This window comes from Marmota flaviventris, chromosome 10 (assembly GCF_047511675.1).
Source record: "Marmota flaviventris isolate mMarFla1 chromosome 10, mMarFla1.hap1, whole genome shotgun sequence".
Taxonomy (NCBI): Eukaryota; Metazoa; Chordata; class Mammalia; order Rodentia; family Sciuridae; genus Marmota; species Marmota flaviventris.
Genome location: NC_092507.1, coordinates 30,910,704 through 30,937,626, shown reverse-complemented (window position 1 = coordinate 30,937,626; position 26,923 = coordinate 30,910,704). Strand labels below are relative to the sequence as shown.

At 53.7% G+C, this 26,923-nt stretch overlaps 1 protein-coding gene across 1 annotated transcript in view; it reads right to left on the bottom strand.

The window, feature by feature from the left end:
* Positions 1-986: 986 nt before the first annotated feature.
* The window catches only part of Kcnq4 (potassium voltage-gated channel subfamily Q member 4), a 51,462-nt gene continuing 25,525 nt past the window's right edge, over positions 987-26,923 (bottom strand). Inside the window, exons 2-14 of the mRNA XM_027937417.2 lie at positions 23,260-23,350; positions 22,489-22,615; positions 22,116-22,291; positions 21,354-21,479; positions 20,830-20,940; positions 20,544-20,639; positions 18,475-18,563; positions 16,643-16,804; positions 9,692-9,912; positions 7,753-7,852; positions 5,537-5,668; positions 3,612-3,741; positions 987-3,028 (exon numbers count right to left, since the gene is read on the bottom strand). Coding sequence (XP_027793218.1) covers positions 2,816-3,028; positions 3,612-3,741; positions 5,537-5,668; positions 7,753-7,852; positions 9,692-9,912; positions 16,643-16,804; positions 18,475-18,563; positions 20,544-20,639; positions 20,830-20,940; positions 21,354-21,479; positions 22,116-22,291; positions 22,489-22,615; positions 23,260-23,350 — 1,774 coding nt within the window. The 3' untranslated portion in view covers positions 987-2,815. The remainder of the gene's footprint in view (positions 3,029-3,611; positions 3,742-5,536; positions 5,669-7,752; positions 7,853-9,691; positions 9,913-16,642; positions 16,805-18,474; positions 18,564-20,543; positions 20,640-20,829; positions 20,941-21,353; positions 21,480-22,115; positions 22,292-22,488; positions 22,616-23,259; positions 23,351-26,923) is intronic.

Here is a 26,923-nt window from a genome sequence, read left to right as displayed (position 1 = left end):
TAATTAACATCACCCAAATATGGATTCGGTGACTGTGACTATGAGATCAATCCATCTGTTGGGGTTTTATGCTTTTCCTATTTGAAGGAGGTTAGAGTGTCCTCATTTGTATGAAGGAGAGTTTTGTTTCATGAAGTGAAAGCTACCGTCATTAGATAGATGTTCCAATGTGCATGGGTTGATGTGCATGGATACTGAGTGTCAGAGCTGGTCTATTTCCTAAAAACAGCATTCTATACCCTGATGCTGTGGTTTTGACATTAAAGGGTGAGAGGAGAAGGCAGAAGTGGAGGTTTTTCCCTTTGCTTCCCATCTTTATCAGCGATAGCCAGAAGTCAATTCCAATCTTCAGCTTTTTTTCTACAATCACTGTGTCCTTTAAAAGATCAACCAGAGTCCCTCCTCTTTAGATCTCTGTGCACCGGAACTACCCCCTCCATAAGCTTGTGGATTCTGATGACCCCAACCTCGTCCTATATTCCCGCCACTCTAGGAGTCCCTGCATCCTGCAGCTACTTTCTCTAGGTTCTCTCAGTGTTCTCTTTGTCCTTTTGGCCTTCCTACAACAGTGTAACCCACTCCCCATAGTAAATTTTGTTGAAAAATCTACCATTGTTTCTGTTTTCCTGGTCCAATGCTAACTGAACAAACTATTAGAAAACTGGTATCCACTTTTCATTCATCATCATGAGAGCTCAGCCTGCTTGAGAGGAAGGCTGAAACAGGAGACAGATTCCTCACACATCTAAGCACCTGGATCCAACTGAACATGAAGCCAAATCTATCCCCTCTTTAGTTCTCTGGGTCATATTTCATGTTTTGCGCAAGCCATATGGGATTGGATTTTTTCTATATACAAGAAAGAGTCCAAACTAATCCAAATCTCTTTGTCCCTACCCCCAAATCAAATTCCTCATCCACAGCCACCAAACAAAACCAAGACCAACCACCTCCTACTGAAAACTTTAATGAAACCAATAAGTTAATAAGTTAACAAAGTGAGGTACTTGCATATTTGAGAACCAGGTTGGTGAGGGAACCTCAATGGTGGAAGGAGGGAGGGCTGCTTCCCATGCCTCCTTTGGTCACAGGGTAATCCTATTCTCCTGCCCTCTCTGAAGATCTGTCTCTGAAGGGATGGAGGGGTGGCTCTCTAAAGACAGTGCAGTGCAAATGAGGCGAGCCAGGATAGGCTCCATCCGGGGCATGATGGTACATGCAGAGGGCATGGTAGGGCAGAGGCTGGGCACCCTGGGGCTGAGCAAGATCCAACCCAAGCCCTGGTGCTGGTGCATGCAGGTCCCCAGTTATGAGATGCAGGCAGCTTGGCCTCAGCCCCCTTGTTCCCTGGTACCCCACAGAGGGTTGCCATTGATCCACTACCCCTCACCCTCCTGCCACCTGCTTGGCTTTGCAGAAGAGGAACGCAGGAGTGGGGATTTGAAAGTGGGGCTGAGGGCCTGCAGTGGATGGGCACTTATGCAAGATGCGGGGCTGCCAACTGAAGTGGAGAAGTAGGGAGGGAGCAGTGCAGGTGAGAGGCAGGTACACAGGTGGTATATCATCCAAGTGCATTATTATGCTCTCTGGGACCAGGAAGGAGTGGGCCTGGGGTCTCTCCAGTGGTGTGAGGGTCCCAGAGGCCTAGGCCTGAGTTGTGCTGTGGGGACACCAAGGAGGGCCCTCAGGGGCAGAAGCAGCAGTTAGGGTTCCTGGTCCAGTAAGGAGTCTACCTTCTTGAGGAAGGGGAGCTGGTAAAGCCCTGGGCCAGGACAGACTTTAAAGCTCCCTCTTCTGGTCAGAGGGAGTGAGGGGCTTCCTCTTAGTGGAAAGGATAGTCCACTAGCTCAGCTGCAGAGACTCAGGAGAGGCTGAGTGACTCTGTGCTCATGTGTTCAAGCATGTGTGGTTTTATGCATCAGTATGAACGTGAGGATTTCTCTGGAGAAGCTAAAGGAATTTGTGTGACTGTCCATGGAGCATTGTCTGGGAAGTGTGGGGAAAATACAGAAACTTGTGCTGTCAAAGGTGTCTGGAGGACCAAAGAGAGGAGAGGACATCCAGCAGGAAAAGGAAGCCCCTGGAGGTGACACCTGCAAATGGAAAGAAAGGCCCAAGCACTGCTCTTGGGAGAGGGCAGGAGAGAAACAGGCCCCATGCTGAGTAGGAATGGGGTGGTAAGCCAAAGAATGGGGATGGGGTCATGGCCAAGCAGCCTGAGACCAGCTACTGCTGGAAGCCCATCTCCCATAGGAGAGGGGCAGAGGGACCCCATGGGGGTCCCCAAAGTTGCATATTCAATATAATTTGCATATATGATGCCCATCTGCCTTTTGGCAGGGTTCTGTGCTTTGTGGGTACCTGCGGGGGCACCTTGGACCCATCCCCAAGTGGGGTGGGGACTTGGCAGGAGGACTTCCCTGCTCTGTCTGAAGGGCAGGCCAGAGACCTCACCTTGCATAGCTGGAAGCTGGGTCAGGGCCCAGTGCCCTAGTACCCGGCTCCTACTCCTGGGCAGTATCCCCTGCCAGGCAGGCCATGTTGGGCCTTGATAGAGTGGGCAGGGAACCGAGGGACCCAAAGGCCACGGGGCAGCCGCTGCTGCTGCCCTCCATATGGCCTGGCATCTCACGCTCCTGGGGTGGGAGCTGGGCTCTGGCACCCGCAGCGGGCATCTCGCCCACCCAGGCTGCTCAATACTGCGTGTGGCCTCTCTCCCCGCAAGGGAGCGAGTTCAAGTAAGAGAAGAGTTCGGAGGCCTCAAGGGGCGGGTCCGAGCGCTAGGCCGAGGGCTGCTCGGCCCCTGAGAAGCCCCTCAGTCCATATTGGTGCTGACCGAGCGGGAGATGCTAAGCGTCTGTGCGGAGACGGAAATGTCCTCGTGGTCCACGGGGCTGTGGTAGTCCGAGGTGATGTCGGGATCGAAAAGCGGTACTTGCACGGTGCCCAGGCTGGCCGAGGTGCCGGAGCGCAGGCAGCGCGAATAGAAGCCCAACAGCAGGTCCAGCTTGTGCTCGATGGACTGCACCTGGGGGCGGGGCGCAGCTGGGAGGAGGCGTTCGGCTGGGACTCGGGGGCGGGGCACCACTGGAAGGCGGGAGTTGGCCGGAAGGGGCGCGGCAGGAGGCGTGGCGGGCGTGGCTCAAGCGGTGAGTGGGGCCTGGGCGGGACTTATCTGGGAGCGGCGTCTAGGGTGGAATTTGGGGGCGGGAGGAAGCTGGGAAGCTGGGGTGTGTTCCCGGAAGAAATTTAGCCGTAACTCGAACCGTCCATAAGACCGAGGAAACTGAGAGGGGAGTGGTTAAGAGAAGTAGGTGGGTTTGGGCGAGGCTTCAGCGCCTCACAGGCAGGGCTCAGCAGAGCTGACAGGCTTACCCGGATGCTTTAGCAGGAGTGGGCGGGCTTTTTGAGGGGCGGGGCTTGTATGTGGGGCGGAGCTTGGCCAAGTACTGGACGCGTGGGCCCGGGTGGGGCTGTCTGGTCGGGTGTTCTGGGCTGTGGCTCAGAGAAACGCACCCTCCCCTCTTCTGGTTCCTGCGTCCCCCGCCCCCCGAGTGCTTCTAGACGACGATCAGCTTCTTGGCCCCTGCGACGGTCCATCCTACACTCACCTGCTTCTCCACCTTGACCACGCGTCCCATCATGCTGATTTCATCCACCACCTCCGCATCTGAGGGTCCCTTGTCGCCCTTCTCCCGGGCCTTCCGGTCCCCGGGTCCCCGACCCACAATCTGGTCCACCCTGTGAGGAAGAGGAACCATCAAAGGTCCTGGATACCTGATGCTCCTCCCTTCCACAAGAATTCTAGGTTGCCTTTTGAATGGGAGGACACAGTCTTCACCTGTGGGAATGGCCACTGAGGAAGGAGGACTTTGCACTGCCAAATGGAGGCTTGAGTTGAAGCAGGGAAACTAGCTTTTGCTTTGGGGTTCCCCAACTGACCGAGCAAAGGCACCAATACATAAACATGGCCAGTAAAACATAGAGGAGAGATGGGAAATAGTGGACTGGGAAAGGGAAAGAGGTAGATACCTGGGAACATGAGTTATAAGGCTAGAGCTGATCCCATCTTTTCTGCTCTCACAGTGAAATTCTTCTATGTCCCCCATGCCTTTGGGGCTGGGGATGGAACCAGGGCTTCTCTAGCACTGAGCTATCCCCAACCCTTTGTAAAGATATTTTAGTTTGGGGCTGAGTCTCACTAAGTTACCCAGGCTGGTCTCAAACTTGAGATCTTCCTGCCTCAACCTCCCAAGTAGCTGGGATTACAGGTGTGCCATGATCTTCCTTTCACTCTTAAACCTATCCAGTAAGGTTTTTACCTCACCATTTCACCAAAACTACTGTTAGGTTCCCAAATGAACTCCATGTTACTAGATCCAATGATCAACTCTCAGTCCTCATTTCACTGGATACAGCTGATCACCCATTCTTCCTGCAAACATTTCTTCAATTGAATTCTGAAACACCCTCTCCCAGTTCTACCCCTACCTCCCAGCTGGTATTGGTCTCTTTGGCTGAGTCCACCTCTATCTCCACAACCTCTAAACATTGCAGGCCCCACAGCTTGCCTTTGAAGCCTCTTCTCTCAATTTACTCCCACTTGCTAGGTCGTATCTTCAAGTCCATAGTTTCAATTCCTCTATACCTTGTCAACACCAAATATGTGTGTGTGTGTGTGTGTGTGTGTGTTTCTAGGGGTCAAACCCAGGGCCAAATCTATTTCCCCATCCGAACTTTTCCTCCATACTCCACATCCCTACATCCACTGCCAGTGCAACACTCCCCTTTGAGGGCTGATGGGCATCACACAAACTCAGCCAGTTCCAATTCTCCTGATTGAAATTTGCTGTACTTGTTGCCTTCTCTGTGCCAATAAATGGCAGTTTCCTTTTTCTTCTTGCTCAATCCGAAAACCTTGGCTTCATCCTTGATTCTCTTCTTTCTTTCACCCCATCATACCCCATCAGTAGGGTTTCTTTTCCTTTTTTTTTTAACACTAATATGTACTAATTGTACAAATAAATAGGTTTCACTGTGATATTTCCATGCATGCATATCTCACATATTGATCATGTCCACCCTCCCTTCTACCCTCTGTCATTCTCCCCCAGTAGGATTTTCTGATAAGGTGTAAGAGAAAGAGCAGATCTACAATCTGACCACTCATTCCACCTCCCCAGCTGCACCCTGGTCCCATGATCTCTGACCTGGATGTCTGAAGTAGGCATTTCCATCTGTTTCTACCCTTGCTATCTTATAGTCCATTGTCACCATCGCACCTTTAGAGGGATCCTTTTAAAACATAACAGATCTTCCTTCTGTTTTTTTTTTTTTTTTTTCCTGTTGTTGTTGTTTTTGGTACAGTGATTGAATCCAGGGGTGCTTAACCACTGAGCCACATCCCTAGTTGTTTGTTTGTTTGGAGACAGGGTCTCACTAAGTTGCTTAGGGTCTCGCTAAGTTGCTAAGGCTCACCTTGAACTTGTGATCATCCTGCCTCAACCTCCCAGGTCTGGGCTGGCAGGGTACCCACCTAGTCTGCAGACTCTTGATCCGGCCTAGCATGTCCAGATGCCCTGCGGAGTACTGCTCAATGACATCCTTCACATCATAAGGTCGCAGTGTCTCCTTGAATTTCCTTTTGGCCACCAGGAACTTTAGAATCCTGTCAAGGGAGGGGTTCTCAGGGACCATCCTGTTCCAGTATGGGATTCTTTTCCAGCCCCCTCTCCATGTCTGTTACCCACTTATTGACCACCAGGGCAATTCCTTCTTGCACCACCACTAGCAACTGGGTCCCCAGCCTCCCTAACCACCTCTGTACCCCACAGGTTTCTTGGTGTTTTTTCATGTCCTATATTTGGATTAATCTGGGATGGCAGGGACTGGGCCTGATGCCCTTGGCTAGGTAAAACACAGGGGGCATCTGTGAACATCAACTGTTGAGGATGACCATGTCGGGGAAGGAATATTGCATTCACCCCACAAATACTTGGCACAGCTTTGGGGGCCCTGGGTACCGGAGAGGATTCAGAGCCCCCGGCTGGAATGAGAGACTGAAAGGACATAGGTAATTATGGGATGACAAAAACCATGTTCAAAGAATGAAGAAAGATAGCAGGGCCACAAGAAGGGAGGACCTCTGCTGGAGGTGCCCCGAGCAAGCAGAAGGGGATAAAGGGAGCTGTGGGAAGCAGAGGGCATAGAGGTGTGTGAGTGACATTCAGCTGTAAGTGGCAGGAACAAGGACATGATGGAAAGGGGGCAGTCCAGGGGTTACGGGACAGTGTGAGGAGACAGGGAGGAGATGAGCCATGAGAAGGAGGTGGGAAAGAGCCCCAAATCTCTGGCAGAGCATGGGCACTGGGAGGGGTGGGTCATTCACTCTGCTTTGGCATGACTGCTGTGCTAGCCCACATGAAGATGTGACCTGGAGGGTCAGAGTCAGGAGCAGGAAGATCAGCCCCAGGGAACAGGCTTGAGTTGGGAGAGAGGCAGTGGGGTAGAGTAATGGACAACTGTTAAGTGGTTCAGGAGATGGGACTGAAAGGCTTCTGAGTCTGAGTTCAGGATGACTCCCATGGCTGATGGTGGTGCCATTGCCCCCTGATGGGGACCCAGGAGGAGGAAGGGGTTTGGGGCAAGAGATCTACAGGTGCAAGAGGTCTACAGGTGGCCAAGGAGATGACCTGGCACTCACAGCTCAAGCACTGTGTTCCAGATGGTGGTCACATGAGGGGATAGACAGGATGTGTGGAAAGGGATTGAGGAGTAGCCTCAGACCCTGGAGAGAGAATCCAGCTCACTGATGTCAAAAAGAACACAAAGGGAAGAGGCTTATGGGCAGGTGCATGAGCTAGGGAAGAGAGGAAGTGAGTCCAGAAGGCAAGGGGTTCAGAGGTCTCTGGAGCTAGAACTGAGCTAGAAATGAAGACTGAGCCAGAATTCCTTGCCAATGAGTTGGGGCCAAATCTGCGACTGGGCCATGGCTACAGGTCCCCACTTAACTCCTGAGACAGGGAGATAGGCAGTGGAGCAGGGGCTTTCAAAATTTTTGACCAAGACCTACCGTGTTACAGCACAAACTAGTACACATGCACACATGAGCACTCGTGCATACACACACAGATAACTGAAATATAAATTTCATAAACATTATTTGCCCTTAATATGAGAAATGCATTCTCATATGTTTTTAAATGTTGATCAAGGCCCACTAACTTGGTTTCCCTAAGTTGATTTCAAACCGCCTTGACCTGTGGTTTGAAAAGCATTGATCTAAAGAAGTCCTAGGGGAAACAGGCAGGGAGAGAGTCTGAGACATCAGGACAAAAGGAGGCTGAGAATCAGAGAGATGCATGGAAAGGGTGCATAGACAAACCCCAGGAGAAACAGGCAGGCATGGATACAGCTGGGGAAAGAGAAGTAAAGAAGCTGGCACAAAGTGGGAGACAGAGAAGGGAGAGGAGCAGAGAGGCAGAGCAGAAGAGACCGGGAGGGTACTGCATGTGTGAGGACAGGGACCATGATGGGCAGCTGTGCCACTGGAGCCTGGCCCTCTGGGCATGATATGTAAGAGCAAACCCTGCAGGGAGCCATATGCCACCTCCCCACCTTGCCCATTCTCCATCCGGGCAGCGTCTGGCACACTGGGAGCTAGGCCAGGCATGGCCATGAGAGCGGGCCCAGATGGGGAGCAGCAGTGGGTGGCAGATGGGAGAGGGTGCTCACCTCAGGCTTCAGTCTCACCTGACGGAGCGGATGACCGTCTTCACAGCTGGCATGACGTCGTCCACAGTGAGCTCGCACTGGTAGCTCTTCTCCTCTGCTACTTCCTCTGAGGGGCCCTCTGAAAAGACAGGGGCAGCCATGTGTTTCAAGGGTCAGCAGCAGAAAGTGCCACTCCAACCCCCACCTCCATGGAGGTACTGATAAGAAGACAGGACCAGAAAGGGACCAGAACCTTCTTGGGGCACAAGACAGACCAGGCTCCTGCCTCCCTTGCTTCTGCCCTTCACAACCCTACCCAGCATGGAAAAACCCAGTCTGCTACATGCCCATCTGTCCCTGTAGTCAGACAAAGCAAACATCTGCCAGATGTCAGATGATTGACAGCTGCTTTAGGGCACATCTGGTCTGACCTGGGGAAAATGTGATAAACATAGCCCTGGAGGAAGTCCCACTGGCCCCACCATGCAGGACAGAGAGCCCTGGAGAGAAGGCACCTGATACTTTGCACATAATCATGCACCATCTTATCCTCCAGCTACAGGGGATGGAGGCGCAGGGAGGGCTCCTCTGGCCAGCTGTGGGAAGCAAGGCCCTTAAAACCAGGATAAGAGGAACAGCTCCTCTGGGGCTGGCACTCTGCCCTGGAAGAAAGGCAATACTCTCCTCACCCACCAAAAGAAAGGGGCATGAGCAGGCAGTAAAGGAGGTCCCTGGCACCAGCCTTGCCCAGGTTTCTATGGACCAGCACCTCCCAAAGACTGGTTTGTGTCTTCTGTAACTTTCCAGGAAAAGGCTGAGTCGTCAGCCAGCAACATCTTGATGCAGTACAGGCAGAGGTAGCATGGCTACCCACTTCTTCCAAGGACAAAGTGCCTCCAGTCCTCATCCACCATCCTTGTCCACTCACATCCCATTTCCCCTTCTGAGGCCCGCCCTGCAGCATGTTCTGCAGCTGGGAAGAGTCTGCCAGGGGACCCAGTCCAACACTTCCATTTTCCAGAAGGGGACACTGAGGCACAGAACTGGCCTAAGTCACAGTGTGAGTTATAGGGAGAACTAGAACTCAAAACAGTCCCCCTCCAACAGTTGAAAAGTGACCCCCCTCAGACACCAGTCTCATGTGTGCAAGCTGCACTGGAGGGCAGAGAACCTGGGCTTTGGAACTGGACAGGCCTGTGGGAGGACAGGAGCTCTGCCACGCATGAGCTGAGAATCTCAATTTCCATGTCTATAAAGTGGGAATGAAAGTGGAGTCATGGGAGAAGCAAATGAGATAATCCCATCAGGGCTCATGAAATGTGGATTTCTGATCTTTCCAAGGCACATTCATTGTCATCTAGCTGGGTTGTTTTTTTTTGTTTTTTTTTTTTTTGGTACTAGGGATCAACCCCAAGGGTGTTTAACAACTGAGCCACATCCCCAGCCCTTTTATACTTTTTATTTAAAGACAGGGTCTCACTGAGTTGCTTAGGTCCTTGATAAGTTGCTGAAGCTGGCTTTGAACTCATGATCCTCCTACCTCAGCCTTCTGATCCACTGGAATTACAGTCGTGTGCCACAGCACCCAGCGTCATCTAGCTTTAATGGAGCACTTACTATATTCCAAAAACTCTTTGTTCACCTTCCATAGATTATCTCAATCTTCACAACAGCCCTTGAAGCAGATACTATTATTGTTCCCATTTTACAGGTGAGGGAAGTGGAGTAGGGCCCAAAGAAATTAGGTCACTTGCTGAAGTGACAGAGCCAGAATTCAGATCCAAGCAGCCTAGCTCCAAAGCCTGTGCCCTCAACCACTATCAAATGCCACCCTCTACATTCCCATTTGATCTCCAATAATCTGGTGCCCAGGCTACAGCAAAGCAAGTGTTATGATGCCCATCTTATAGACTAGAAAACCAGAGTCCATCCCCACCCCCTTTGGCAGGTCCTGGACCCCAAACTTCTGGGAGCTCACCCTCAGCAGAGGTGCGGGGTTTGAGTCTCAGAGAGGCCCGGAAACGTGTGCGGTCATTGAAGCTCCAGCTCTTCTGCACTTTGGTGGGGCTGGTGGCCTCACCCACCTGCTCGCTGCTTGGGGAGGTGGGCATTGGTGGAGGTGCCAGGTGCTGCTTGGAAGGACCAGTCCGCCGCTGGGAGCTGCCCATGCGGATGCGGTCTTTGATGCCCATCCGGCTGCTAGCAGAGCAGGGCAGGTTGGGGAGAGAGCCAAGTTAGCTGGTGCTGGGGCAGGAGGTGAGTGGGGACAATGCTGATCTAGGACTTGGGGGTGACTACTGGGTCTGGATTCCCCACCAAACAGACTTTCTAGGATGGAACAACGGTGTGGTGAGGGGGGCCCTGACTCCAACAAGAAGCTGAAGGGAGGTCATTTGGAGCCCATCCCATACCCAGTCCCACCTCCCACCCCTCTTTGCCAAGACAGATAAGGGTGCACAGAAGACAGATGTCAGAGTGAAAGGACTGAGAGAAACCCAAGAAGGAATCAGACAAGACAGGAGGACGAAGGATCTGGGCCTGGCCCACGGGTGGTTGGAGGGTGGAGGCAGTGACCCCGTTGGGCACAGACAGGCTGCTGAGGGATGGGGAAGCTCACCTGGCCATGCACACTGAGGTAGGCCTCCAGTCCTCACTGTACCAGGGAGAGGCTGGGTGGAGTCAAGGAGGCATGTGTGTGCACATGTGACAGTGTGGGTACAGAGGTAGCAGAGTGTATACACATGGTATGTGTGGACATGTGTCAGCTTGTATTTTCTCCTTTCCCCACTGCTGGAGCTATCTGATTCGGCATGGGTCAGGTCAGGGTTTTAGGACCTGATCTAGCCATGCAGATGGGCTCTGCAAAATAAGATCTCCAACACACGGGCTTCTGTGTGAAGTGCCAGTGGACAGTGCAGTGTGATGTCCGTTGAGGGCCTAAGCCTCATGAGTCTGGGTGCTGTATGCCTAGGATGTGCCTGGTACCCGCCCTCCCAGTGAAGATCTATTTCAGTAACCTGTTCCGTGGTCTCCCTTGCCTGAGCTCTGCTCACCTGGACCATGGGGTCCTGGATCTCCCTAGAAGATTCCCCCTTCAGTGCTACTCAGTTCCCAGTTCAGCTTACACTGTCTGTGTGCACATGAGCACACACATGCAGATCTGGACACACGCTCTAGGCTCCCCTTACTATACCCAGCCCCTCACCACATCCCCCAAACCTTGGAGGGAGACAGGCGGGGGTGGAAGGAGGCCATGGGTTTACCATCACCATGAAAGGCCCTGATTAACCAGTACCTGGTAGAGTAACTCTGGTCCAAGAAGTTCAAGGACCACATTATTGCTGTTTGGGTCAGACCTATGCCAACATCCTCCACCCTATGCCCTTGGCATCATAGCTGCCTTGCCTGATGCCATGTGCCACTGGAGGATCCCTGCAGACAGCTTTGGGGCCCCCACTGCCTTGGGCACCAGCTCAGAGGGGCACCAGCCAGTCTCAAAGGAGGCCTGAGGTGGGGCAGGGTTGAGGAAGGAGACTGTCACCTACTCTCAGGGACTTTCAGATCAACAATTAAGCAAAGGACACATTCTGGTTTCGAGGTTGGGTGGGTACCAAGGTCCCCCATGCCCAGGGCATGGGGTGGAGGGTATAGAGCCCAGCTGCTGAGGTAAGAGATCTCGAAACCAGGGGCACCTTCGGGAAGGTGGCCCGGATGTAGGGCCATCCTTAGGGGAGGGGCCTCTGCCCAGAGGGAAGAGGTTAAAGGTCAGGTATTGGAGCCCTTAGGATATCAGAAGGGAAGGTCAGGCCCCAGGGTCCCCTCGACACATCCCAAAGATTCCAACCGAAGTTTGAGGTTGGCTTTCCCAAACTTTCCCCTGCAGAGCCATTCCTGCGGGCTCTCCTCATGCTGGCAAGCACCCCACCACCCTGCCCATCCGTGCAACCCCTGCCCCTGTCCTCCACTCCTCCAAGCTGGAGAGGAAGAGAGAAGGCTGGAGAAGGCCCTGAGCTCCAGTCAAGGGCCTGGAACTCTGGATCGCTGCACCCAGCACATCAGGCACCAATGGCGTTCTGGGGAAGGGAGGGGTGACCTCTATCTCAAGAAGTGTGCAAACAAGCTGAGTGTGCACTCAGCAGAACTTTTGGAGGAAGGAGTCTGAGGCTTGCACTAGAGGCCTTGAAAGGTCCCTTTCCAGCTCTGATTCTGTGACGGTGGAGGGAGCTTCCAGCAGGGTTTGTGGGGGTTCTGTAACTTTCCAGCCATCTGAGGCCCTGGGCTCCTCTTTAATGCAAGAAGACAGTTTTACCAGGAGCAGCCCTGGATTCCTGCTCCTTGGGCAGAGCCCAGAAAACAGCTCACGTCAGCCTCTCTGGAGCCTGAAAGCTCAAAAAAAATGGAAAGAAACCTGGCACACAGTGGGCACCAAAGAGCTCCTTCCCTCCCAAGCTCATCAGAGCACGCAGTGTCCCACCTGCCTGCCTCGGTGCTTTCAGTCCTCTCCGCCACGTCACGCAGTGGCTCTGGTTCTCCATCCCTATTTTACCGATAAGGAGAGAAGTGAAACAACTTGCCCGAGGTCACAGAGCTCCCCTGGGATGGGGCAAGTCCTGGGCCATTTTCTCCGCCTCAGAGATTGTGTTCTTTTTCCAGGACAAGTGATCAGGGTGAGGGCGAGGGCAGTGGTTCTCAACTGGGGCATTTCACCCCCCAAGGAACATTTGGCAACGTCTGGAGATATCTGGGGTTGTCACAGCATTGGTGTTCCTGGCATCCAATGGGTAGAAGCCAGAAATGCTGCTAAGCATCCCACAAAGCATGTGTAGCCCCAAGCGAAAGAACTGTCCAATTCAAAATGTTGAAGGTGCCAAAGTAAACAACTGAGGTCTAAGGGGTCTGTTGGTGCCTAGGAGAAGGATAGGGTGAGCCTGACTGTGGCTGTCCTCAGGAAGTGTCAGTGTTGCCATTGACTGCCCTCTGACTGCCCTGCTGGACTCAGACCCACTTGCACCAGGAATTTCTTTAGGATTCATCCTCTGCCTGCCAAAGGCAGCCTCCCCACTGTCTGGCTGCACACGGCCCCTCCGCTCCAGTCCCCTCCTCAGGGACTAGGCAAACAGTCTCATAGCTGGCCTCTCTGTCCCACTCTTGCCCCTCTGTCCATCCTGCCCACTACAGCCAATCTTGCAGTGGGTCAGATCTGACCTGGAGTCTCTTCAGCTTCACCCTTCAGTGTGTCCCCATTTCCTACAGTCATGGTTCCCAAACTGTTTTTTAAAGTGAGATCTTAACTGCCAAATGTACCAAATTGAATAAGGTCAATTTTGTAGGCGCCAAGCAGTTTGGGCCCGGCTATACTGCATTTATGATCTGCGTCTCAGGCTGGAGTTGGAGCTCAGGGCTAAAGTGCTCCTGGGTTCAATGCCCAGAACAAACAAAACAAAACAAAACAAAAAACAATCTGCATTTCATATCTGAGGAAACAGAGGCACAGACAGCTATGTGACTTGCCCACAGACACACGGCCAGTGAGTGCAGACCAGACTGTGATGGAGAATCCACATCTCTTAGAAATGCTGCTTTTCTACAGAAGCACATGACAGCCAGGGGCTCTGCTCCTCATCTGCTACCACAAGACTCCAGAGGCACCTTAGGGAAACCAGAGATCCACGAACTCAAATGTCAGGCAATGCCAACAAGATGAAGCAGCACTGGGGCTTAACCTCAGCCCTGCCTTAACCTCAGCTCTGACATCCCACTCTCAGAACTGACCAAACCGGGCTATGCACTTGTTTCCCATGGCTGTGCTCTTTTGCCAACTTGCCTGGTCCATGTCCCCGCTAACAGCCACCCCTTCCAGGGCTTCCTCTGGGTTAAGCGCCCAACTCAGGCTTCACAGCCCCTCTGCTTCCTCCTCTTATTGCGCTCACTGCACCAAACTGCAGTTACTCTTTGCAACTCTCCAGGGACCATGTTTTATTCATCACTGTGTCCCCAGGGCACACAGCAAGTCCTGGCATGGCAGGTACCATGAATGCAGTGGTGATGCAGCTACATTAGGGATCTGGAGTTAGGGAGGTGCCAGGCCTATCCCCTTCAGCCATCTGCCGCGTTCCAGGCAGACAGTGGGGAGACAAGAAGCTAAACCCAAGGCCCAGCAAAAGTCAGAGTGGGAAAGACCCTCAGAGAGCCTCTAGTTCAATCTGCCCATTCCACATAGGGAAAACTGAGGTCCAAAGAAGGGAAGCAATTTGACCAAAATCATACAGGGGTCAGAGGCAGAGCCAGCGCGCATCCCCAAGGCTCCTGCAAGTGTCCCTTCCAGCACACTGGGCCCATGCCCCAGACCTGGCAGAGGCATCCCCAGGAAGGCAAGGGGCTCATCAGGACCCCGAGGCAGATGGCAGGCGGCAGGCACATGCACCTTGTTCGTGGCCCGTCCTGTCCCCCTCTCCAACCCCCAAAGCTGGGGGGATGAGGAAGAGTGGGGGCAGGAGGAGCAGGCGAGGGGGTACCTCGGTCTCCAGCTGGCGTGGATCCGAAAGAAACTCCGTTTATTACTAAACATCTGGCTGGAAAGTTGAGAACAAGACACGAACAGAGGTTAGTGACAAAGGGACAGGTGGGCAGAGCGTGGGGAGTTGCCAGGATGGGGCCGGTTTCTGGTGGCTGGTGGGAAAAAAGGACCCCCACCCAAGTCATCCTCCAGCTCCATCCCCAGAATGCAGAAGTTCTCAGTCTGCATAAGGACCCCCTGGGAGCATTGTGAACACGCAGAATCCTGGGCCTCCTCTCCAATCCAACTCCGCAGGTGTGGAGAGAGGGCCAGGCATTTGCATTTCGGACAAACACCCCACGAGATGCTGATGCAGGCAGTGGGAGACCACACTTTGAGCAACTCAACACAAAATCCTAAAAGGAAATGCCATCCCCTGGCCATCCCCCAAGAAGTCCTGCTTCTTGGAGCTCTACTTCCTGGGAACATGCTTAGTTTGGATCCATCCCCAAGCATCACTGGGGACGTAGCCAACCAGGTGTGTGTATGCGTAGGTACATATCTGGAGACATCCCAGCTGCAGTAGACCTAGACAGCCAAGGTTAAGGACAAGACCATTTAGCCTGAGCCTGGGGACTGACCTAGAAGACACAGCTTGGCTCTCTAGGGTCTCTGGGAAGAAGTGACACTCTACCACCATCACCATGAGTTCCAGACACACAGACACTCCAGGACAGACAGACATAGGCTGGGAGTTAGTGATAGCCAAGCCCTCAGCAGTGATCTGTTCCTGGGCTTCAGTGAGTTCAGGGTCCCATAGAAGCCGTTGGGAGTTCTATAGGTGCCAGGCTCCAGGCTCCCCTCCATTCTCATGCCTTCCTATTCAAGCAAGGTGAGACCAGAGTGCCCTAGAAGCTGCAGAGAGCCCATGCTCTTGGCATGATTGTTGGAATGCCAAAACTTTTGAGTTTCTGCCTGTGAATCGCAGTTTGGTAGGGATGGGGATAAGGATGAAGGGCCTTCAGGCAGTGCTGGAGAATCCAAGTGGTCCTATATCATGAACATTTCTTCCCAGGGAGCTCCCAGCCTGGCCTGGCCAGACATGCTTCCCTTCCCCTCCCTCCAGTTCCAGACCTGGAGGGGTGCTCTCTCTCTCCCCACTTCCTGTTCAGCCCCTAGCCCAGAAGTGCCCTAAGGACAGGGAAGGGATGCTACCCGCTACCCCTCCCCCAGCCCAAAACACTTCATCACTCTATCCTCCAGGAGAAACTCAGAGAACCCAGAGCTCCTAGTCAGCCTAAACATCACTGATTTTCTGCCAGGAACAGAGTGATTTGATGACTTTCTCAAGGACACACAGATCAGGTGGCAGAGGCAAGCTTCCACGGCACCTCTTCCCTGGTCCCTTGTTCTGGGCCTGGGGCTCAGAATTACAGCTAAGGCTCAAGGCCCAGATGCCTATCTGGTTGGTTCAGTGATGACGTGTGAAGATGAGGCAAAACAAAGAGATGGGTAAAGGGCAGGGGAAGGTATGAAGGGGACTGAACCCTCGACCTCAAAGCTAAATCTACAGAGGCAGCTGCTTGTCCCCATGCTGTGAGTGAATGGGCTGCCCTTATCCAAACATGTTGGAGCTCCCCCACTTATGAACACATGGCAGGGCAGGCCAAGCATCATTCTTTCTTGGTTCTTCTTTCAAAATGCAAAAGCTCCGGGAGGGACAGGTCAAGGGGAAAGATACCGTTGTGAGTGGCAAAGAGTACCTCAGTAAGGAAGAAAAGAGAATCCCAGGAGCACCCGCTGGGATTAGCAAAGCTGTGGACAAGGGTTGCATGAGACAAGAGCATTAGTTGCTGGCTGGGTTTACGTAGGTCCTACAGCGGTCTTAGTCACAGAGCTCTCTTTCCAGCTGGCATCTGGTTCCCGAGAGGCGACTGCAGGGTCAAGCCCCTCCTAGAGCAACATGCTGGGGAGGGGGTTCCCTGCCCTCACAACCCAGAGTGGTGCCCACGATTACCTGAGCCGTAAGCACCTGTGGCCAGCGGCCTCCTCCTCTCTCCAGCTTCCCGGGAGGGATGGGGGTGCAGGGATGGAAGAGTGAGGGGAACGTGGAACAGAGAAAGAAAGAGGACAATGGCATGAATGGGGGAGGTGACAGGGTAGGATGGTGCGGACATCTCTCCCACTCAGACTCTCGGAGTCCCAGGAAACGAAAAGGTGAGTCCAGCCTGGCCTCTCCAGAGAGGCCCTCAGTCTGTACCTGTCTGGCCATCTGATGACAACCGCCCAGACCTCATGAAGAGGCCCAGGAGGCCCCCAAACAGGCCCAGACACCGACAGAGTAGCTGGAGGCAGGTCTGAGGGAGGATAAGACAGAGAATGGAAGAAGAGGAGGAGAAGCAAGAGGAGGTGGTGACCCCAGGGGGCCCCTACCTTTCCCCAGGGCAGAAGGAGGCGCTGCCCGGCCGATGGCAGGTGGCAACGGGCGGGTAGCGGGAGGGCGCTCCATCAGGTACTGGCGCCCGCCGCACCTCCAAGGGCCGTAGGCCCCCATTGCGGGCCCGCTGCACGTGCTCAAACAAGAGGGCCAGCTCTCTGCAGGAGAGGGCACCATCAGCCACAAGCAGGGCCCTGGCACCACCCCCCTCACCTAGTGGGCTCTGAGCTCCTGAGCTCACCCGCCAGGTCCTGCTCTATAGGGATGCTCACAAACACCCAAGCCAGGCCAGACCAAACAGGGGTGGAAGATGGAAGACAATGGCTCTCTTCTTCCCTTTCTACACTCAGTTCCTGGGAAATCCTCAGGGACACCAGGTTTGGTTGTGCAGACTGGGCACAACTCAAGAGCACCCGCACAAGGTGGCAAATAGGAGCTCAAATTCAGCTGACTCTCTGCTCATCGAGGCACAGTGGCACTATGCCTGCTGGAAGGCCAGCAGCAGCCCTGAAATTCATACCCTTCCGATCTGACTATGGATTTTAGGGAAGACAGACCAAGGATGGAGATTTCACAGGGCAGCTGGCCCAGCTTCCCTCTCCTGTGGCGCTCACGCCTGCTGCTGGGTTCCTGGAGACTGAATTTGGGCCTGGAGCTGCCCCCTGACTCTCTAGGCCACTTCCTACCATAAGCCAAAAAAGTAAAATGCCCCCCTCCACTGTCCCCTGCCTTCCCACCAAAGGGATGAGAAAGCTGAGGCCCAGGGAGCAGCAGAAGGTCCGATAGACCCCAAATCTCCAAACCAGGCTCTGTCCCTCTAACCAAGGGACCCAGACCACCAGACTCCATTTCCCCGCCTCCCTCACACCACTTTCTACCTATCCAGCCCCTGCCCCAACTCCCCACCTCGCCCTGGTCAATAGGGCTGCTCCTGAAAAGGAGGCTTCGTCTAACCTAGCTGCCATCTCTGTCTCCGAGGTGGGAGCTTGCCTCTGCCAGGAAGGGAGATGGGGGTGGGAAGTGTGATGCCCCCTTCCCGGGCCCTCTCTTCTGCCCCTCCCAGGAAGCCCACAGGGCTGGGAGGGAGCTGGAACAGGCCAGGTGAGGGCAAGTGGGATCACGCAACAGCTGCTCTTGGAGAACTAATGAGGCAAAAAAGGTGCGCAGAAGCGCTGAGCGCAGCAGCCTGGCCCAGCCGCGCACCCCACGCCCGCCTGCCTGTGGGAGCGTGCCAGATCCGCGGTCTTCATTCCTGCCCCAGGGCTGGCCAGGCACCTGGCCACATGCACCTTGGTGATGCTATTAATAATCCCTTGAATGGAGCCACCCCCGTGCAGCCTAGGCTCAGCCAGGGCCAGTGGGAAGACTCTCTTCTGGGTGCTGAGGCCCAGTCGAGCCCAGTCACATATGGGGGCTCAGGGCAGGTCCTGGCACATGTGTTCCTGACCATTCCACACTCTCTTCAACCAGCTGCAATACTCCAGGCTGGTAAGTGCCACCAGTGTCCCCCACTTGAGACTGAAGGGAAATGAGCTGGCTGTGTCACTGGCCTCAGTGGCATCACCAATGGGTGAGCATTCTGACTGACAGTGCTCCATGAGCTGGGCTCAGCCTGTGGGGCAGAGCTCCACCAAGGCCCTATGTCCTGTGTGCTTCTCAGAGAGAGGATCTTCCAAGCTCTAAGTAAGGTAGAACCTATAGAGCCAGCCCAAAATGCTCCCATGGGAGCTGTCACCCTCTCCCCACCTTCCAGGGATGAATCCCAGCCCTTTGTGCTCCCTGGGTATTACTGCCAGCCCCCACCCACTCCCACCCCAGAAGGACCTACCTGAAGGATGGGAGGATACTGTCATAGTAGTACCAGGTGGCCGTCAGGTAGGCCCTGCTAGTGTCGGTGGAGTACAGGCGCCATGCAGCCTGGGGATATGTGGAAGAAATGGGGCATCAGTGAGGTCTCTCAGCCCCCACCAGCCCTCTGCCCCTGAAGGAACCTAGTCCTTAGCCAGCCAAAGGTTGGCAGAGCCAGAGGCCAGTCCCAACTCTATAGCCACCAGCAAGGCCAACCTAGAAATTGAGGCCTAGAGAGAAACGACTTGCCCAAGATGGCCCAGAAGATCAACATGAGTCAAGGACCCTGGAGCAAAGGGGTAAGACCAGGGGTTTTATCATCAGGCAGATGTGGGTTTCCAATCTCAGTTCTACCCCTTTCAAGTGTGGACAAACTAAATGAAGTTCCAGAACCTCAGTATTCTCCCCCGTAGAGCGAATCAGCTACTACTTACCTAACAGCATGCTGTGAGCATGTTTGTCTATTCAATGCAAAGCTCAGTGGTGACACATAGTAGGCACTTAATGCCAGGTCCCCCTGTTAAACCTTCCTGTTAACTCCCTTCTTCACATCTGGTAAATATCTATTTATTGTGTGTTCAATTAATGGCACCGATCTCAGAGCCAAGTAGAGTATCTGGCACTTGTAGGTGTCCCACAAATGTTTGGAGAATGAATGCTGACTGCTAACAGCAACTCTGCTCTATCTTTCCTAGCTGCTTGTCACTAGGAACTGAGAAAGGGGTTGCTGAGGAATGCTGAGGGGTTGGTTGGAGGAAAGAGCATCACCCACCAGCCCCTCAGCTTCCATGGGCTTGCAGGACTTCCTTCATAGCAGGAGGAAAGAAGGTCGGACAAGAGGAAGTCTTTGAGATATGGAGAAGAGCCAAGGAGAGACTGAGTGGGATGATCAGCCAAGGCAGAGAGACATGGAAGCTGCTAGGCAGGACAAGGCAGAATTGGGCCCTGTATACCCCCCTTCTCTGGGTGCCTCTTGTCCTTATGGGGTTGCCACTGTTGACCTCACCGGCCAGGCGCCTTCCAAAGACAGAAATATTTTTACTTCCTGCTTGCCTAGGCCCCTGGCATGGGCTGGAGAGCAGCTGCCAGAGCTGTCTCATTAATTATGGGCACTACAATACCAGCTGTCTCTCGGCACGAACAGTGCCAGCCGCCTGCCCCTACAATGCCCCTCAGAAGGCCAGCTCTCAAGGGACAGTGGCCATTGTGCCCCGAGGGACATTATGAAGAAAAGCCTGGGCTGGTGGCTGGAGATAGCGGGGATGGGGAGAGGGGGTTTCACCCGGGTAAAAGAGATAAGGAGGGGCTGAGTCAGACTTGGGTTTGGGGGTCAGAGGGTGGCGTGGGGGGAGCATGCATAGGTGGGCTGCGTCAGTATTCCCCAAACCATTTCCTGCACAGAGTTCTCCTGCACACACTTCTGACTGGAGAGAAGCCAACACCTAATCACACGGTCACAGAAAATAAAGCCCTGGCCTCATCCCACAGCCACTCAGATCACCCATCACTGAGGGCAACGAAGACCACATGCTCCTGGCTTCCCACCCACTCCTCTGGCTGCTCCTCCTCTGTCTCCTTGGCAGGCTCTTTTCCTGCCTGGCTACTAAATATTGGAGCTCTCAAAAGCCTAGACTTGAACCAAAACCTCTTCATTCGTGTGGCTTCTTGTGGAATGCCTGAATGAATGAGCCCAGAGTGCTGCCGCGGATGGCTGCGCAGCTGAAGGGCAGCAGAGCTGGGTCTTCACAGGAGCCTGTCCAGACCCCCATCTACCCAGGCTGCACAGAGCTGGGGCCAGAGTTGGCAATGGCGCAACTCTAGTGAGCACCAAACTGGGCATTTGGTGCCAGGGAAAGTTTATGAATCTGTCAACATCCCAGCTCTGTCTGTGCCTTGCCACGTGACCCTAGAAATGCCACATCCCTCTCTGAGCTTCAAAGTGGAGTTGTAGTTGTGAGGCTGGGCCACATGGATTGGCACACAGGGGCCAACACGCCAAGTGGGTGCGTCATAGGGCCTGTGCCACAGGGCCTCCTGGGTGTCATTTACCTGAATGAGGTTGGCTGCTGGCATCCTCCGCTTCTCGAAGTGTTTCTGCCGGTGCTGTTCCTGGACCTTCAGGGCAAAGCCGGAGCCGAGAATGCCCTAAGGGGATAAGGGAGGGTTGGGGGAATGTGGGGAGGGGAGATAACCAGGGTATCCCTATCCCTGCCCATCTGACTAGGCGTTGGCTTCTCTCCAGTCAGTACCCAAGGCTGCCTGGACAAATCTGTGATTTGGACTGAGAAAGTCTTGCCCTCATCCTCCCCCACCAACATAGCAGAACAGAACTCACGGCAGGCAGGGCAAAGAAAGAGATGCCCAGTAAGGCGAAGCCAGCAGCCAAGACCCTGCCCAGCCATGTATGTGGTGTCTTGTCTCCATAGCCGATGGTTGTCAGTGTAATCTGGAGATACAAATGGTTATCCACAAGACGGATCACAGAGGCCACCCACGAGAAGTTGTTGGGGGCACAGACAGGTGGAAGACTGGTCAAAAGGAAAGGGTTCTCTCCCCCCATCCCCAGATATTTTCCATAGGGGTTGTTGACAAGGACTTTTCAAGGGGGCAGTAGGGGCGTACCTAATACCTCTCCAGTGCTGTACACAAAGGCTCGGGGACGGGCGGGGGGCTAATGGGAACAGGGCAATCCACCAGAGTAGGTTGGGGGGCAGAGTGGCATAGGGGCTGGTCAAAGGGGGTCCCAGCTCTAGTTCTAGAAGGGCCTGATCAACCCTCAGGGGCAGAATGGACAGGTCTCAGGAAGTTTCTGGGGAGAGTCCCAAGGAGAAGGGCAGCCCTGCACAGACTCTTACGCACCGTCCCCCACCAGAGCGAGTCGGCATAAGAGGAGAAGTCAGAGTTGGCATCCTTCTCCGCCAGATAGACGAGGAAGGAGGCAAAGATGAGCACCAGGAACCCGATGTACCAGGCGGTGATCAGCTCCTGCCAGGCAGGTGAAGGGACATGAGGAGCTGTGCCTACCAGAGGGGCAGGGGCTCCCTATGGCCTATGGACCATGTTCTGAAGGGGGATAAAAGTACCCGATCTCACCAACCCCTGGCAGTGGCTCTTCTCCATTTCCTTTCTCAGCTCTTCACTTCAAGGAAACCCTGCCTCACCTAGAGACCACCAGGACCCCAGTCCTGCCCTTGACCTGCCCGGTTCCAGGCTCGCACCTCCACCCCCAGACCCCTTGGCTTTGCCCCCCAACACTACTTACAGGCTTGGGGACCTACATTCTAGTCCCTTCCCAGCCCCACCCTCAGGCCCCATCCCAGCTCTCCAAGTGGCAGTGAAAACTGTCCCTTCAAACTCAGAAGCTTCCAAGTGACACCCTCAAACCCGGCTTCAGGCCCTGACTCCTAGGCCCGGCTGATGCCCAGCTCCAGCCCCCACTTGCTCCACCCTGTAGGCCCTGCCTCTAGCTTAGGTCCTGTCCCCAGCCCCGCCCTGCCCCGCTTCCAATCTCCATGCCCACCCCGTCCATAGTCTCCCTTTCCCCCCCTACCCAGCCAGGGCTCCGCTCAGGACCGTCCCTCTGCCCAACTCAGCCTCGCCCTCCGGCTTGCCCAGCCTCACCTTGCTGTGTGCGTAGACCACGGAGCCCAGCAGCTTCCAGGTGCCACCGCGTCGGTCCATGCGCACCATGCGCAGGATCTGCAGGAAGCGCATGCTGCGCAACGCAGATGTGGCAAAGATGTTGCCCTGTGTGCCCGCGGCGATGACGGCCACCGAGGCCACGAAAACGATGAAGTCTGCAGGGCAGGAGGTGGCAAGGTCACCAGTAGGGCTGCGACAGGACCCAGGGTCTCCTGGGGCTGTGAGGAGGTGGCAGATTGGGATGGTCTGCCTAGTCAGTGTCAGTAACCAGGGCCAGGGTTAGGGACGGGGTCAAGGTGTCAACCCTGGGGCCTGGGGTCGGGAGTCAGGCAAATCGAGGAAAGCCTTATACCGATGACACAGAAGGGTTTTCTGGCGAAACGGAGGCGGCCCTGCCATCCTCGATAGCGGCAGCAGCAGCCCGCCGACCAGACGCGGATGATGTACTCCAGGCCGAAGACCACGATCATCACGAACTCCTGCGGGATCAGGGCCTCAGTTCTGCTGCCCACTCTCCAGGTCAGAGACTGGCCCAGCCTGAGTCCTGCATCAGGAGCGCCAGCACCCTCTACCAGACCCCTCCACCGGACCCCTCCACCTGACCCCTCTCAGTTCTTACATGGGCTAGGGCTGAAGGGGATTCCAGAAAGGAAGTGACCACTTCTACTTTCTCTAAGAAAACTGAAAGCCGGAGCCCGTCCTCCCCTTTCTGCCACCATTAGCTGCAGGGATTTTTCTATCCCTCAGTCTTGCTTCCCCTCCCAAACATCCCAGAATCCTTAGCTCTACCTGGCTGAAATAAAGGGGCAGCTATCCATTAGCTGTCTCCCCCCAAGGGGTGTTAGTTTGGTGCCTTTTGTTTAGGCAGAGATGGAGTTACCGACTTGTCCTGATAAGGGTGGAGCCTACTCATCCTGTCACTATTGGGCCCATCATAAGGCCTCCATAGAAGCAGGAGGTCCTCCTACACCGGCTATAATGGAGGATGATACCCAGAGAGGGGTAGTTACCAACTAAGGGAACTCAGCACAGGAATCTGCTCTCCAACTCAAAGCCTAGAAGCCTCTCCCTACCTCAGCCCTCAGCCCACAGCCTCCCTTGGACAGGGACTCTCAGCACTTACCAAGATGAGGAGACACTCATTGGCAAATTCCTGGTGCTCCTGAATAGTGGACAGCACGGACAGCACCAGGCAGCTGAAGACCAGCAAGAATCTACAATTGCAGCATGAAGGGAAGGGTTAGATAGCTTGGGGGCAGGACAGCAGAAGAGCCTCTGGTAGGAGGCTGCAGAATCATGGGAGGAGGGAAGCATTGGTGGGCTCTGTGCTGGGCACCAAAGGCAGCAGCCCCCAAGTTCCAAGCCACCAAGCTCACAGACACCTCATGATTCTCTCAACTGCACCCAGTATAGCTGTGTCACCAAGAGATGGTCACTCAGCTGAGTGGCAGTGTTGTCTAAGTTGGCAGTGGAAACACATAGGCTCCCGTGTTCCTCCAGGCTCATTGATCCACAAGCCGTGGATTGGATTGGTTTTAAGGTTGTCTTGAGAGAAGTGTCCCAGAGGTCATCCAGGGTCTCAGGGAAGGTCAGCACTGAGGGAGGAACCACCTTCCCCAGGCACTCCAAAGAAGTCAGAGCATGGCCTCATTGGCAGAATGGGGACAACTGGCCCTGTTCTTATCAGCTCCTTTGGAATTAAATGAGATGGCTACAGAAGGAAAGAGATTAGGAAGGATGCAGAGAAGGATACAGAGAGGGGAATCAGGCAGTGAAGAGGTGGGTTATAGAGAACTGCAACTCCCCTGTGTGCTGTGGGAAGATACCAAGTGGCCCAGAACCAGATGTTTAGAAATGGCAGGAAATTCAGCTAGGCATGGTGGCACACACCTGTCATCTCAGCAACTCAGGAAGCTGAGGCAGGAGAATCACAAGTTTGAGGCCAGTCTGGGCAATTTAGTGAGACCCTGTCTCAAAAAAACAAAAAGGTCTGGGAGCCAGGTACGGTGGCGCACGCCTATAATCCCATCGGCTTGGGAGGCTGAGACAGGAGAATTGCGAGTTCAAAGCCAGCCTCAGCAATTTAGCAAGGTTCTAAGCAACTCAGTGAGACCCTGTCTCTAAAATACAAAAAAGGGCTGGGAATGTGGTTCTGTGCTTAAGTGCCCCTGAGTTCAATTTTCAGTACCAAAAAAAAAAAGGTGTGGGGGACGGGAGGGGCTGGGGATGTGGTTCAGTAGTAGAGCACCAACCCTGGGTACCATCCTTAGTACCAGGAAGAAGGGCAAAAGAAGAAAGGAAGGGAACTTTAGAACCTAACTCATCCAACACTTCCTCAATTACACACATGAAGACACTGAGGCCCAGAGATGGAAAGGATTCACCTGGGTCATCCAGTATTGCCAGGACAGAGCTTAGAGCCAGGGTTCCCAACTTCCCAGTGGAAGGGAAGGGAGAAAGCCATGGGCATGCGCCTTGAAGAGCCTGTGCACACAGTAGGGAGACCAGGATGAAAGGGCGGGGCTACAGGAGCAGCAAAGAAGACCCAGGCTAGACTCCAGACAGCCCTCTTTGGGACAAGGATAGGCGGAACATGCATGTGCCCTGGAAGAGGCTCCAGGGGGCACGGACTTCACTGAAAATACATTCCTTGTGGATTCATCCACCAGCCTTTTCCACGTGGCCCCAGAGTCCCCACTTCTGCACCATTGCTGACACTGCAAATAGCTCACCAACTGAGCCTCCATGCACTCTTTACCTGTCACAAACACAACCTGCTCTATGGAGCCTGGGATCCCACATGCCTGGTTCCCTTTTCAAAACTCCCTCCTCCCTGTGCTTGTCTCCTTCTATGTGACCCAAGTCACTTCCTGCATGGTTTTATTTGTGTTCAGGTTTCATGTGGCAAGGGCATGGGCATGAAGTCAAATCCTATCTGAGAGCCAGTCTCCCTATCTGTTGAGGGAGGAAAAACAGGTATAGGGCACGGCTCTGCGGGGGCCCCATTATATCTTCTTGGAGGGCAGGATCTGGGGCTGCATCCCAGCAGATGCCGGGGTTGAGGAGGCAAGTGGCAGATGTCCATAAAGGGCTTTGGATGAATGAGTGGGAAGGAAGCCTCCTTGGCCAGTTCCGGCCAAGAGCCGAATCAGCAAAGGCACAGGGAGAGGAAGGAGCACCGGCTCCTCAGATCCAGTCATTAGCCACAGCCATGGCTGGGCTGGTGGCTGGGTGGTGATTGCAGCTGGCACAGGGTTTGGGACAGGAAGGGCCCTCCTCTGGAAAGGGTGGCTGCCAAACCTTTATGGGCCTTCACTCTGGCCCTCAGCAGAAATCCTTCTGCCTCTTTCTCAGCTGCCCAGGGCCTCAGTAGCAGGGGCCCTGGGGACTTCCTACTGAAGCTGTTTCAAAATTCTTTTCCTCGACACTTTTCTTGCCATGTCAATAGTTACACATCTTCAAATGTCCACAATAGGTTAAGCGAAGAAAGCCAATTACAAAACTTCAAAGCAGGGCTGGGGATGTGGCTCAAGAGGTAGCGCGCTTGCCTGGCATGTGTACGGCCCAGGTTCTATCCTCAGCACCACATACAAACAAAGATGTTGTGTCCGCCGAAAACTAAGAAAAATAAACATTAAAAAATTCTCTCTCTCACTCTCTCTTTAAAAAAAAAAAAAACTTCAAAGCAATGTGATCCCAATGTTTAAAATGTAGATGCTTTTTATATACGTACCAAAAGTCAGCAGGGCTTATTTTTTGGTGACAAAATTAGTGATCGGGGCTTTCGTTTTGCTCTTTTTGCTTATTTCCTAATTTTAAAAACTTTTTAAGAACATGGGTTTCTTGGGTAATAACAGCAAACTAATATTCATTTAAAATCCATTTGCTTTAAAATAAAAACAGGAATCCTGTCCCCCTCCCTTACTACAGTGGCCTTTGCCCTTAGCAGGTATGAGGGTATGGTAGCCCCTCCTACGAATCCAGCTCATGTGATCACCTGCCTACTTGACTTCTCTTCCTGGATGTCTGGTGGTTTCTAAAACAGAACATGCCCCCCACACACAAAAAAAAAGAAAAAAAAACCACCTCTCCATGTATCCATAAACCTTCCATCTTGGTAACAGCACGCAGGGGCTCAGGCAGACTGAGTTATCTTTGATTCTTCCTATCCTTTGCCCTGTACATTCCTGCTCTGTAATAAATTCTGTTAGTTCCACCTTTGGAACATATTCATAGCCAAGTGTCACTGTCCTGACTGAGCCACCATCACCTGGCTCCTGCCTCTACTCCCATTTCACATAACCCACCCCCTTCAAAGCAGCCAGAGTGATCTTCATACAAGACAAACCATTGCTGTCCTCAAAATGTCCCACTCTTCTCTGGGATTATCCCTGGAAGGACAGGTGGTGGGAGGCTGAAGAGGCGGGGATCTAATAGGTGAGGGAAATGACAGGAATCGCACAGCAGGAAAGAGGTTGTCACCTAAGTCTCTGAACCATATTCCCTCAGAAACGTTAATTGTCATCTACGCTCAGTCAGGTTCATTGTAAAACCACAAGTGAATAATCCAGGTCCCAAGACATTAACAAGTATAACGGTGGTGACATGATAGACAAGGCAAGGACAGTGAGCTAAGGGAACTGGGAGGGCCCCAAGAAGACTTCAAGTCAGCCAAAGTGACTAGATAGGGGCAGGGGTGCCTCAGGCAGAGGAAGTAGCCTGTGCAAGCAACGGACATGTGGGAGTCTGTGCCCAGGATGACTAGTAGTTCTTCGTGGTGGGGACTT